The sequence below is a fragment of the Leucopleurus acutus genome (genome assembly GCF_964270905.1).
Source record: "Leucopleurus acutus genome assembly, chromosome: 4".
Classification (NCBI taxonomy): Eukaryota; Metazoa; Chordata; class Mammalia; order Artiodactyla; family Delphinidae; genus Leucopleurus; species Leucopleurus acutus.
The window spans coordinates 116932112-116946743 of NC_139146.1; the positions used below are offsets into that span (position 1 = coordinate 116932112).

At 42.1% G+C, this 14632-nt stretch overlaps 1 protein-coding gene across 1 annotated transcript in view; it reads right to left on the reverse strand.

Moving 5' to 3' along the window:
- Positions 1 to 14632, reverse strand: part of SCD5 (stearoyl-CoA desaturase 5) — a gene marked incomplete at its 3' end in the record, with an annotated part of 155576 nt that overhangs the window by 45584 nt on the left and 95360 nt on the right. Inside the window, exon 3 of the mRNA XM_082837823.1 lies at positions 6487 to 6692. Within this exon, the coding sequence (XP_082693949.1) occupies positions 6487 to 6692 (206 nt within the window). The remainder of the gene's footprint in view (positions 1 to 6486; positions 6693 to 14632) is intronic.

Below are 14632 nucleotides of genomic sequence, written 5' to 3' on the forward strand. Positions count from 1 at the left end.
TAGGGGTAACCTTGGACCTCAGAATGAAAGACTGAAAGTCACATGCTAAGGATGATGGAGCAGAAAGATAAAAGAGGATAGCCTTATCCACCAGAGGGCAGACAGCAGAAGCAAGAAGAACTACAGTCCTGCAGCCTGTGGAACAAAAACCACATTCACAGAAAGACAGACAAGATGAAAAGGCAGAGGGCTATGTACCAGATAAAGGAACAAGATAAAACCCTAGAAAAACAACTAAATGAAGTGGAGATAAGCAACGTTCCAGAAAAAGAATTCAGAATAATGATAGTGAAGATGATCCAGGACCACGGAAAAAGAATGGAGGCAAAGATTGAGAAGATGCAAGAAATGTTTAACAAAGACCTAGAGGAAATACAGAAAAAACACATAGAAGAATTAAAGAACAAACAAACAGAGATGAACAATACAATAACTGAAATGAATACTACACTAGAAGGAATCAATAGCAGAATAAATGAGGCAGAAGAATGGATAAGTGACCTGGAAGACAGAATGGTGGAATTGACTGCTGTGGAACAGAATAAAGAAAAAAGAAATGAAGACAGCCTAAGAGGCCTCTGGGACAACATTAAATGCAACAACATTTGCATTATAGGGGTCCCAGAAGGAGAAGAGAGAGAGAAAAGACCTGAGAAAATATTTGAAGAGATTATAGTTGAAAACCTCCCTAACATGGGAAAGAAAATAGCCACCCAAGTCCAGGAAGTGCAGAGAGTCCCATACAGGATAAACCCAAGGAGAAACACACCAAGACACATAGTAATCAAACTGACAAAAATTAAAGACAAAGAAAAATTACTGAAAGCAGCAAGGGAAAAACGACAAATAACATACAAGGGAACTCCCATGAGGTTAACAGCTGATTTCTCAGCAGAAACTCTACAAGCCAGAAGGGAGTGGCATGATATAATTAAAGTGATGAAAGGGAAGAACCTACAACCAAGATTCCTCTACCCGGCAAGGATCTCATTCAGATTTGATGGAGAAATCAAAAGCTTTACAGACAAGCAAAAGCTAAGAGAATTCAGCACCACCAAACCAGCTCTACAACAAATGCTAAAGGAACTTCTCTAAGTGCGAAACAGAAGAGAAGAAAAGCACCTACAAAAACAAACCCAAAACAATTAAGAAAATGGTCATAGGAACATACATATCGATAATTACCTTAAACGTGAATGGATTAAATGCTCCAACCAAAAGACACAGGCTTGCTGAATGGATACAAAAACAAGACCCATATATATGCTGTCTACAAGAGACCCACTTCAGACCTAGGGACACATACAGACTGAAAGTGAGGGGATGGAAAAAGATATTCCATGCAAATGGAAATCAAAAGAAAGCTGGAATAGCAATACTCATATCAGATAAAATAGACTTTAAAATAATGTTACAAGAAACAAGGAAGGACCCTACATAATGATCAAGGGATCAATCCAAGAAGAAGATATAACAATTACAAATATATATGCACCCAACATATGAGCACCTCAATACATAAGGCAACTGCTAACAGCTATAAAAGGGGAAATCAACAGTAACACAATAATAGTGGGGGACTTTAACACCTCACTTACACCAATGGAAGGATCATCCAAAATGAAAATAAATAAGGAAACAGAAGCTTTAAATGACACAATAGACCAGATAGATTTAATTAATATTTATAGGACATTCCATCCAAAAACAGCAGATTGCACTTTCTTCTCAAGTGCGCACGGAACATTCTCCAGGATAGATCACACCTTGGGTCACAAGTCAAGCCTCAATAAATTTAAGAAAATTGAAATCATATCAGGCATCTTTTCTGACCACAATGCTATGAGATTAGAAATGAATTACAGGGAAAAAAACGTAAAAAACACAAACATATGGAAGCTAAACAATACGTTACTAAATAACCAAGAGATCACTGAAAAAATCAAAGAAGAAATCAAAAAATACCTAGAGACAAATGACAATGAAATCATGATGATCCAAAACCTACGGGATGCAGCAAAAGCAATTCTAAGAGGGAAGTTTATAGCTATACAAGCCTACCTCAAGAATCAAGAAAGTAAAAGAATCCGGTTCTCTACTGGCCCTGTGCTGCCATAACCTGGACCTCCATGATTCTTTTACATGTGAGAGAAACTAACTTCTATCTTGTTTAAGCCAAACACAATTCCCAACTGACAGACCCACTGTCAACCGTATAAGTAGGCCCTTCTAGGCTCACCCCCAACGTTTGCAGGGCCTAGGCCAAGAGCAGAGGTGGGAGCCCCTAGCTTGTAGCCCAATCCCTTCTCTTCCCAACCCAGCTCTGTCTGCTTTGTGTGGACATCCAAGCCCATGCTTCTAAGCTCATCCCCAGGCCAACACTGCCCCTCGGCCACTCTTCGGGTCTATGGGGCACACACTTCCCTCTAGGAGGACAGAGCCTGGGAAAGGCTGCTGTAGGCTCTGAAAGTGAGCTCAGAGCCACTTGGGCAGGGAATTTTAGGATCCTAGGACCCTAAGGCACAGTCTAGAAGTGGAAGGAGGTTCCAGGTGGCATGCACCTTTGCCCTGTGATCTCTTTGCCCTGCAGGGAGAAGCATGGCCCTTGAAGGCACAGGGGCCAGGGCAGGGACCCGAAATGCCACAGTCTAAATGTGATACCACTGGCTCCTCTCCCTCTCACCTCCTAATGCCTGCCTTTTCATCATTCACAACTTGACAATAGAGAGAAACCTGAAGTAGTCCAGTTAACTACTTGTAACAGCCTTGGTAAAGTTATCTCTTAGAGGAAAAGCCTGGAACTATAGCTTGAACTGTGCTGTTTCCCTGTTACCCTTAATGCTGCTATCTTCTCTCTTTTATGAGACTGTATAGTGGAAAGCTGATCAAGCTTGGCTCTCAGGCAAGCTTGTCTTTGGTGAGCTGTCATTAGGATGGCCACGCACTGTGGATCAAGCAACTGCAATACTGGTGCTGGTGTTCTGACTGAAGGAGGAGTCTCCAGATCCTGGGTCCTTCTCATTTACACATCTGCCTGTTTGAGGAAACTCTCCAAGTGTTTACCTGGGTCTCTTTGTACAAACATTGCTCCCTAGGAGGGAGTGGAATCAGCAACAAACCCCGGCCACCAAAACTGGAACAGAGACTTTTGCCCTAGGAGGACTACAGAGAAATGGATGGGAATTGTGACCAGGAGAGGGACTCTCTAAGAGGTGCCACTGAAATGGCCCAGGACTGGGTCCCAAATGAGCTGGGCACCTTTCTCTGTTTCTCAGGAAGCCCCCCACTCAGCCTAGGGTAGCAGGGACTGAGACCTGATATGACAGTGCCACTGCTGATAGGATTGACCACTCCAGCTCCCACCCCTACGTGCAAGGACTTATTCCTTAAGGAATTTATCTCCTCCACATGGTCTGACTGTCAGGACTGGTAACCTGGCTTTATGAACATGAAAAACGCCCAAATGGCCACAGTATCGTTGTGTATCTTGGAAGCTCTCTTCCTTTAGTTCAGTAAGTCTAAGCCTCATTTTGGATTATGGATCTCCATGTTCTCTAGGCTGGATAATTACCAAAGGACACGAGTGTCCACCCACACTGCAGAGAACTGTTGTAGCTCCTTTCAGACAACGAGGCATAATCCAAAGGACATTGAGCAAATAATCTGAGATGTAGGTACTTGCTATAGACTGATGTTTGTGTCCCCTCCAGATTTGCATGTTGAAACCTAATCCTCAATGCAGTGAGGGCCTTTGAGAGGTGATTAGGTCATGAGGGTGGAGCCCTCATGAATAGGATTAGGGCCCTTATGAAAGAGAACCCAGAGAGTTCCCTTGCCCCTTCTGCCGTGTGAGGACAGAGCCAGAAGACAGCTATCTATGAACTAGGTAGAGAGCTCTCACCAGACACTGAATCTGCTGGTGCCTTGATCTTGGGCTTCCCAGCCTCCAAAACTGTGAGAAATAAATGTTTGTTGTGTAAGCCACCTAGGCTATAGTATTTTTGTTATAGCAGCCCAAACAGACTGACAGAACTTCTATCCCCAACTTTCTATTTAAATTTCGTTTATTAGTTTTTTCGTAGGAAAAATGGAAGGCATGGGTTAACTGATTTGTAAGGTCCCTCCTAGCTCCAAAGTTCAATGGCTCTATATAGTTCTATGAAATGAGAGACATGATAAATATCCTCCTCCCCATCTATTCTACCCTATTATAGCACTCTTCTCTCTAAAGCATAATTGTCTGTAAGTTAATTTGTGGGTTCCCTGCTAGACTGCAAATTCTGGGGGAACTGAGACCAATCTTTAAGGTCGTATCCTCAGCACTGATTTCTAGCAGGACCTCAATGATATATAAGAGATGATAATATGAGTGAGTGGTTTCTGATAGCTACAATCTCCTTTGCTTACTGGACTGGAAATGAAAGATGTTCTCAGATAACTATTCAAGGAACATGCCGAAATAGCCTTTGTTCTTCTGCCTGCATTTAGTAATAGTCTTTGGATGTAGGTACCATGAGTATACACCTAATGACTCAGATTACCATATTTTTTAAAGGGAAAAGATGAAAAAAAAACTTCCATTTTTTTTTGGTCAGAGAAACCATTTTTTTGGGTCAGAGACTATTATTCTCAGCTTGGTTCTCAGGAATAAAACAGAAGATCCTCTGCCTCTTCATCTGAGATCTTCAAATTAATCTAAGGTCTGATTGTCCCAAAGCATTACTAATTGTATAGCAACATCATTTATATCACAAAATTGGAAAAGACATACGTATCCCATCACAGAGTGATGGTTAAATAAACTATGACACTCAAACGGTGAACCCATGCAGCCTTTGATAATGGTGCTTACAAGATAATCTGAAGTTAAAAGTCAAGACATAAAATTACATAAGCAGTATGACTGCCATCATGTAAAATATGTCAAATATACACATAAAATATAGAAGGAGATACTACAGAATCTGAACCATGGCTGTGTTTGTGTGTTTGGACTGCGCATGAGTTTCTTTCTACTTTTCTGAATTTTGCAGATTTTCCTCTTTTACTCTCATGGTGAAAAATCAAAATCAACAAATCATTTAATTGTAAATTGAAAACATCTACTATAAAATTTTGGCTATTGATACTGGTTGTGTCCACCTGAAAGAGCTGTATGGAGGAGCACAGAGAAGACCCTATGCTGAAGCCAACAGAAGCAGGGGGTGGAAAGACAGGGAATCCTCTGGAGTTGCCACTGCCTGTGGAATAAGAGACATTATGGATCTAAGCTCTTACTATATAAATGCCAGACATTTCTCATACATTTTTTTTTCATTATGTTCTCATAAAAGCTGTAAGAGATAGGTACTACTCTTATTCCCATTTTACAGCTGGAACTGAGCCTTAGAGCGAGTGTGAGCCTTTGCAACCTGTCCCACCATCCACTGAGGGGAAAATGAGCACATTTCTCAGCCATACTTCCTCTCGTGCAAGGATCTCTTGTGTCAAAGGCACAGCCTCCATTTCCATTATTGGGAGATTCTGTTTGGAATGAGTCCTCAAATGACTCCTGCCTGTCAGTGGAGATGGTGTCCAGTGACCACTTGTTCACCATATTATCTCAAGGCTCTCACCAGAGTGTGATCCCAAAATTGTCCCTCTTTGCACATAAATCCATTGCTTTGGGGCAACGAGCCCATTTATAAATGCTCTCATTGTGGCCAACTTTACAGATCCAGACCAACATGGATAGAGTCTAGGCCAGCTCCCTAGTTAAAACGTGAACCATGGTTGCCCTCCACTTGCCAGCACGATAACAGGCAAGCTTTCACCATGTGCTTGTTGAACATAGATCCACCCTGCAAATGCTGACGGACTGAATATGCTCAGCTGACACCATTAGTGCACACAAGCATTTTGAGGCTCTTTGTTACATGGTCACGTTTTCCCTGCACAGAAACCTACTGGTGTTACCATTTCCAAGGGTTGGGGGAGAGGAGGCCTCACTACAAGAGAATTCAGGGAGAACAGAGCAGGGGACCTGGCGGGAGTCCAGTCCTGTTGAAGTCAAGTGTGTCACTAAAATAAGCAAGTCCTCTCTTTCCTCCTCGCTACCCCAGGGAAGCATGAATGAGCAAGCGAGGACAACTACAGAAACATTCCATGAAATCAGTAGTTCAGGTGGGTCTGAAGGAAATGACAAGTGGGCTTAAAGGAAATCCATTTCAAAATCAAGTTCAAATTCAAAACAAATGTGTGAACAGGGGAAAACGTAATGATCAAAAAGGAATGAATTTAAAAATATACATATATATAATAAAAAAATATTTAAAAAATTAAAATAAATAAAAAGGAATGAATAAACAGACGGCAATCCTAACAAGACGACCCAATTGTCAGGGTAAGTGCTATGCGGAGAACTGCTTGGGGATATTACTGCACCCCATTGTGCCCTGTCTCCAGGTCCTGTCGCTCAGGGACAATCGATGGTGTCCGTTCACTTACTTTCTCTGGAACCGGACCACAGGATCAGCCAGCAGGTCGGTGACGTCAAGCTTCCTCCCCTTCTCGATAACATCCCGATGCTTGCGGACAAACAGCCACCCGATATGGGAGAAGAAGAAGCCCCGGCGGGCGTTGTGGGGATCAGCGTCCGTCTCCGAGTACTTGTGGTGGACTCGGTGGTCCCTGGACCACTCGAAGATGTCGTTCTGCAGAGAGAATGCAGACCTGAGTGAAGGGCTAAAACACCCCGGCACCTTCCGCAAAGTTCCTCAGCCTCCCCTCCTCCCGCCCCACCCCCTCACCTCCTCACTGATTTATACTTGCTCCCACCCTCAACCGCAATCTCTCAACCTCAAGTTCAATCGCTGGGGGTTGGTCTGGGGTGGTTTTCATCCAAACAAGAGTACATCCTCACTTAGTGAGGATCTTAGCTTGTCTTTGGAATGTGCCCACTGCAGGAGGTTCAGCCTTGTTGAGTGAACTAGTGGGGAAACCTGAAGAAAGTTCTGGTTACCGAAGTCTCCTGGGAGATCGTTCATGTCAAGAAGACAGACATCTGCCCTCAAGTTTTGGTGGTCAGAGGAGAGGTGTAACCTTGAGTATGGAAGGGGGTTAGTTCTTGGTCTGGCTCTCTCTGCCCTACCTCCCCCGCTTTGATGGAGTTCATGTCCAACACAGAGCAAAGAGGAAGTCAGTAAGTAAAAACGCAAAGAGGTACTTCACCAAATCTCTGCAAAATACCGAGGCACAAATAATATTGTTTGAGGACTGCTCTAACAGTGTGTCACAGAAAGGAGGGGAGGGGACTTAGGCCCCTTGTGGAATCTGGTGTACTTGGCCGAATCTACAACGTGGAGAAGCAGCAATGCCTGAGGGGCAGGGGGCACTCACTGGAATCCCAAGAGAGACTCTGGTGCCCAAGGAAGGAGAAGCATCGGAGTCCAGCAGACTCTGCCAAACCCACAGACAGGGTGGGGCTCAGGCACACATGGGGGACCAGCCTGTTGACCCTCTGGGTGACGGGAGAGAGTGACAGGAGCTGGAGGTCCTGGGTGAGCTATCAGGGCAGCATTTCAGCTGACACTGTTAATGAAATCTTAGCTATAGCCATGGGCAAATGAGACCTATAAACTTTCGATGTATACTCAGATTTGTTTTTATCTGATAATGCTCTCAAAGCTTTGAGACGACAAATTAGGTTGGGAAGTAGTGCTTTTGGTAGGAAAATTACAGTTGACCCTTGGACAGCACAGGTTTGAAGTGTGCAGGTCCACTTACACACGGATATTTTTCAATAGTACTTCACGGTCTGAGGTTGGTTGAATCTGAGAATGTAAAGGAACTGCAGATAGGAAAGGCCAATGATAAATTATAGATGGATTAACCCCCAAGTTGTTCAAGGGCCAACTATAATCTGAAAAATAAAAATAAATATATATAGTGTATAAGCTTTTTTTTTAAAAAAAGGTAATAATGTTTTATACCATACTATTCAGTACTTAGTCATGCTTTCATTAGGAATCTGCCATTTCACAGATATTGGCTTCTTCATGCTGATGAGAAGAGAGAGAACTGTTTTATCCTCAAAGTTTTAACAGTTCTTTTAACCAAAAAATATTTCATGGAGTTTTTTGTCTCTCTGGCTCAACCAGTGCTGCTGGAAGGCAACTCAACCTTGTTCATTTTATAGCACCATTGAAAACTTTTAAAATTTGCTTAACCCTTGGGTAGTGGGACAGAAAGAGGGAAGGTAGAAAGACCTTAAGAAGTATATGCTCAGCTTTGAACATAAAGAGGGAAAAATGTGCTTAGCAATCTGTGTAAGGTAAAAATTGTAGCCTGGCTCACTGCGATAAGAAAGAGGTCTTTAAATTTTGCCAGTGTGTTGAAACACAGTGGTTGGAAAGAGTGAAAGTATTTATTATTTATAATCACAGAATCTGGAGTCTGGAAGGAATTTCAAATGTCAAGACCACTGCAGCCCAAGGAATAATTTATTACTTTTGCATACAGTTTATTGCTTTTATTGCAAACCCAACTAAACATAGGAAGGAGGGGGAACACTCTGTCCCTAGTCCACAGATGGCAAAATTAAGGTTTAGAAGACATGTATTCAAGTTCATCTAGTAAGTCAAACCAATAACGGAACAAAGATGGTGCTCCTTCGGTTCTTAGTTCACACTCGTTTCCACAAGATATTTCCTTTATTCTTCAAGTTTAGGGGAGGGAGAGTCTTTTAAAGAGAAAACTCTAAGTGGAGAGTTCCAAAGGGCTAGAAACATTATTCTCATAAAATTAAGCATGATAGAACAACAAAAGAATGATGATGAAGACAAGATGGAACAGAGATATTTCTTTATTTTAATCCCCCTTACCTGAATGCCTTCCAGACTGAAGCTACTTTGACTGAAGCAGTGGAATGAAGCAAGGATTTGGGCCACATTCCAAATAATCGAGCATACAATCGAGCCAAAGATACTTTAAGATGTACTTTAAAAAATCTTTTTTTTTTAAACTCTGAAGCTGAGTCCAGCGAAAAAGTGACTCAGAGAACAAGATGTAAGACAACAATAGGGCAGAAAGGAAGTAAGATTCACATGGTCATCTCTGGGCCCTCTTCTTCCTACTTATCTGCATTTTGCTTCTACCCTGAAGTGATTGGGTGTGGAAGCCAACCTGGGAAGAGCATTTGTGTTTGATGAAAAGGTGTGTGTACCGAGGGTGTGTTTAGTACAGTCAATGTGTGAGCAAGGGAAAGCTGAGGGCCGACAAGAGATGGTGACCTTCCATCAACAAACTGACTTGTCAAGTGTGCGTATTCTGTCTGTCCATGCTCTGCGTGCACATCTTAATAGGGGCATGATGCTGGACTCAGCAGCAAATTCCTGAAGCCTAAGTACGTACACTTTCTAACAAATCAATTAACAAATGATTCAACTTGCAACTTTGAGTTTGTACTTAATGGTCGGTTCTGGTAGATCACGGTCTTAATACCCCATTGCCTTCAATAGTGGACACTCACCCTGTGTTTATTGATCACTCCTGACAAAGAATTGTTGTGGTGAAGGGAGCTACATTAGTTCTAAGAGCGCTAGCCGTAACTGAGGCACAGGCAGGGGTGGGGTCAGGGGAACGGGAGAGGAAGAGGAAGACAGCCAATCAGGAGTATACCCCTCTGTGGCAGGTTTCATTACCCAAGAAGCCATACCACGTCCTACTTTGTGCTGTCCAAGAGAAATACAATTGTGAGCCACATATGTGATTTAAATTTTCCTAGTAGCTACACTAAAAAAGTGAAAATAAACAAGTAAAAAATCAATTTTAATCATATATTTTTCCTTAACATACTACATCCAAAATATCACTCAATATATTATTAGCATAAAATCATTAATGATATATTTTATATGATATTTTTCTGTACCCATATTTCAAAACTGGGCTTGTATTTTACAATTCCAGCACACCTCAACTTGGACCAACCACATGTCAAGTACTCAGTAGCCACATGTGGCTGGTGGCTACCATATTGGACAGGGCTAACCCATGGTTTGGACACTTTTCTATATGTGTTATACTTTTAAAGATTTTTTAAAATTCAATGTTGAGTATGGGTGGGAGGGAGAAATTGGCACAAACCATGTGAAGGGCAAATGTGCTGCATGTATTAAAAGCGCTAAAATTGTGCAATTCGTTTTCTGGAGTTTATCTTAAGGAAATAATCATAGCTGTGTGCAAATATTTAATCACAAGGATGCTCACTGAAGTGAAAACTTGGAAAAACCCTGAATTTCCACATAACAGGATTTGACTTTGTACCTTGTGATACATTAGTTAATTGAATACTCTGTGTGTGTGTGTGTGTGTGTGTGTGTGTGTGTGAAATATTAAGAAAAAGTCTTAGGGTTACCTTAGGGGAGGTAAGACTGGGAGGTAGGAGAAATACTTTTACATTTTATCCTATACTCAGAAATTTTTAACAAGAGCATCTGTTGGTTTTGTATTTAAAAACTCACAAAAAGGGCTATTGTAGTATTGACATGGAGAGATGAGGTAGAAGGTAGTTAAGTGAAAGACAGTTTTCAAAATAAAAGATGCAGTAATGAATGCATTCTTAATAAAAATATGTATTTAAGCACAGAAAAATTTTAAAGTATAAGTCAACATGTTTACAGTTGTTCTCCGTAAGGAGTGGGGCAGTGGGTGATTTTTAATTTTTTCTTTCAGTTTGTCTGTATTTTCTACGTTGTTATAATGATCAAGTTTTTTTTGTAATATGAGGGAAACATTATTTTAAAATTTCTATGCTCCAGAATCAAAATAACCCAGCTTCTGCCATCAGCCCCAGGTTAGGAAAAACTATGAAGCCGTAATATTCATGTAGTAATCCAGTTAGTGATATATTTTTTTTTCTCTTACCTTTTCTGCCTTCTTTTTTTTTTAATTGGAGTATAATTGCTTTACAATGTTGTGTTGGTTTCTGCTGTACAATGAAGTGAATCAGCTATATGTATACATATATCCCCGCCCTCTTGGGCCTCCCTCTCATCCCCCACCCCATCCCGCCCATCTAGGTCATCACAGAGCACCAAGCTGAGCTCCCTGGGCTATACCACAGGTTCCCACTAGCTATCTGTTTTACACATGATAGTGTATTTATGTCACGCTTCTCCTATCTTCGTTCTTATTAGCACTAACCAACCAATCACACCGCAACCAGGGTGACAGTGCCCTCACTTAAACCCATCCTTTGTGTTGTACCTCTATTACTTCCCTCTCCATCATAGATAATATCCCTAAATGGGATCCCTGCTGAGACTGTAGAAATTGAAATTGATCATGTGGTGATTTTTCTCCATAAGCACAGCCTTTGTGTATTCTCTGGGACTTGAGCAAAGGTAATCAATCTCAAAATCTCCACTGAAGCAGATTTTGAAGCAACCCACTCTGTCAAAACTACTCTTCCCCAACTTCCTTTTATGTTCAGAATAAATTCTTAAATCAAGTCCTTTAAATGGCAGTAGGGGAAACTGTCTTTTAAGGCCCACGTAATTTGCTCTGGGTAGCAAGATGAAGGCCAAGTTAAACAGCATTTAGCTTGTCCCAGTCAACAGATCTGAAAGCAGAACCAGTGACTGGCTTTCCCCTAGCACAGCTGCAAACAGTTGCTTGCTTCTGACCAGACACCAGTGTGGTTGTTCTGTCCCCTAATTCAATTGTGTGGCTGCTGAAAATTCCAAAAGGGAAAGTTTACCAGGTGGCTTCAAAACATAGCCAAAGGGAATTCCACTTGTATTCATAATACATCTTTGTTTTCAGTCAGTGGTGAAAAAGAAACTAGGACCAACATGTTAGCTTCAATAGGCAAGTTTTAGAGTAGAACGTGTGTATATGCGTGTGTGTGTGCATGTTTGTGTGTGTGTGTCTTATGAGTAATGATGTCCTGTCTGAGAAAAAGGGTCGTTTTATCAAGGGGGTCAAAGAGGGAAAGATGCTGTGGCCTCCACTCTTTAGGGACCCTAAGGCTCATTTGAAATAGACTTTATCTCAGTCTCTGGGGTCTGAATTTAATCTCCCCCAGTTCAGATGCCAACACTGTACTATTCAAACAGTGAAGAACATTCGGTGCTTTCCCCACTGTTGATACTGGGTCAGTATTGATTTCCCTCCAGATAATACTGGCAATCTGTAAGAAGAGCCCAGAAAGTCCCCAAGAAAAGCCTGGCAGCAGTCTTCACCACCTGGCAAATTGCAGTTTCGAGAGAACAAGTCCCCACTTGCTGCCTAGTCCTCCTGTGCCACTCAGCCTGGGGAGGTTTTAGGAGCCAGGCAAATGTTGAAAAGCCAACTTTAACAGTTTAAAAAAGTGTTTGTTGACAAAACTTAAAGATTGCAAAGTAAAAAAAATAAAAAAGATTGCAAAGTAAGAAAGGGGGTCTCATATTTTCTTTTGTTACTCCAGTATTTATCTCTTACAACAAGAATGTATTTGAGTAAGACATATTTTTTATTTTTATTTAATTAATTTTATTTTTGGCTGCGTTGGCTCTTCGTTGCTGCACGTGGGTTTTCTCTAGTTGTGGCGAGCGGGGGCCACTCTTCGTTGAGGTGTGAGGGCTTCTCATTGCAGTGGCTTCTCTTGCTGCGGAGCATGGGCTCTAACAGAGCAGGCTCCAGTAGTTGTGGCACACGGGCTCAGTAGTTATGGCACACGGGCTTTTGTTGCCTTTGTTGCTCCAACGGAATAGTCTTCTAAAGCCTCCTGCCTCTAGTCCTTTCCCCTCCACAATACATTTGGTACACTGCAATCATACTCCCCATATTCATATGCCCCCCAAACCTATCATTCTCTTGCTTCTGATTTGACAACCTCTCTGTATTACTTTTCTCATCAAGCCTAAACATTTCTTCTTCTTAACAATCAAATAGCTTCAAATGGCATTAATATTCTTATCTTTCCCACTTTATTTATTCTTTAATTTGACAAATATGTACTGAATGTTGGTATGTGCTAGAAGATAAAGAAGGAACAAGACAACAAGGCTATGTCCTCAAACAGTTTATATTCTATGGAGGGGACAAACATAGATAAAATCAGGTGCTATGCAGCAAATAAGTATGGGGAGATACAAGGGCGACATTGAGATAGGCAAGGACTTTCTGATCAGGTAATCTTAGGCTGTGGGAGTTGGGTGGGAGTGAGAGAGGGAGAAGGGAATTGTCTCAGGGACAGGGAAGGACGTGGCACAGTCCAGGGGCTACGAGAAGACCAGCATGTCTATGCATGGAGGGCAAGAGTGGTGCAAGATGAGGTCTGGGAGATTTTGTGGTGAAATAAAGATATACCTGGTCTTTGTTCCCAGTGGTTCCTGGTACAGAGATTCAAAAACTGTTGGAATTTCCTGAGTGATAGGAGTGACATCATTATGCTAATGAGATGACTCAGTAGGGAGTCCTGGATAGCTTCAGGATTGGGGCTGGTCACCAGAAAGACCAAGTATGTGATTAGAGGGTTGGCCCTTTGGTAGGGGAAGGGGACTGGAGATTGAGCTCAGTCACATGGCCAGTGATTTAATCAATCATGCCTTTCTAATAAAACTCTAGTAAAAGCTCTGGACACAGGCTCAGAGGAGCTCCCTGGCTGATGAACCTACTGACATGCAGGGAAGGTGAGGTGAGCTGACTCCACAGGGAGAGGTGAGAAAACTCTGGATGCGGGATCCTCCCAGACCTCCCACTGTGTGTCTCTTCCATTTGGTTGGTCCCGATTTGTATCCTTTATAATAAAACTGTAATAGTAAGTATAGCACTTTCTTCAGTTCTGTGAGTTGTTCTAGCAAATTACTGAACATGAGGGAATTGTGGGAAGCCCTGAGTCTGTAGATACGGGGGGCCTGGAGACCCCTGCTCATGGCTGGATCTGAAGCACGGGCATCCATGTGGAGGACTGGCGCTTTTCTTTGTGGATCTGAAGCCAACTCAAATGGTTAGTATTACAATTGTATTGAAGTACACCCATGTGGAGTGGAAACAGAGCACTGGTGTGTAAAGCCTGATCACACCAGGGCTTCTGTGCCATGATAACAAGGTTGGACTTCATTCCAAAGGCAATGCTCTGCCACTGAAAGATTTTCTTTTCTTGCTAGAGAGTGGTTTAATTTTCAGTAAGTTCTCTCTGGCTGCAATATGGAGAGGGGCAAGTGCTCGGTTTTTGTAGTAGTCCAGGCAAGAAACAGTCATGGCTTGGACTAGAGAGTGGCAGAAATGAGAATTATTCAGTTTCAAGATATAATTGAGCAGTAGAACTTAAAGAGATTGGATAAAAGATTGGATGAGGGGTGATTAGGGGACTAGAGAAATCATGGATGACACCCATATTTCTGGTGAGGAAAACTAGGAGAGAAGTAGTTTGGAGAGAGGGTAGAGTCACAACGTTAATTTTGGGCACACTGATTTTGAGATGCCTAAGAGACATCCAGTGAGAGATGCCATACAGTCAACTGGATTTGCAAACTGACGTTACACCAGTCAGATTCTTTCTTCAATCAGACTGATTTTCTACTGCTCCGAGACCCCACACAGGATGTCACGATCATTCCTCTCTCTCTACCTTAGCTCAGATGTTTCCCTATGTTCCCCCACTTCT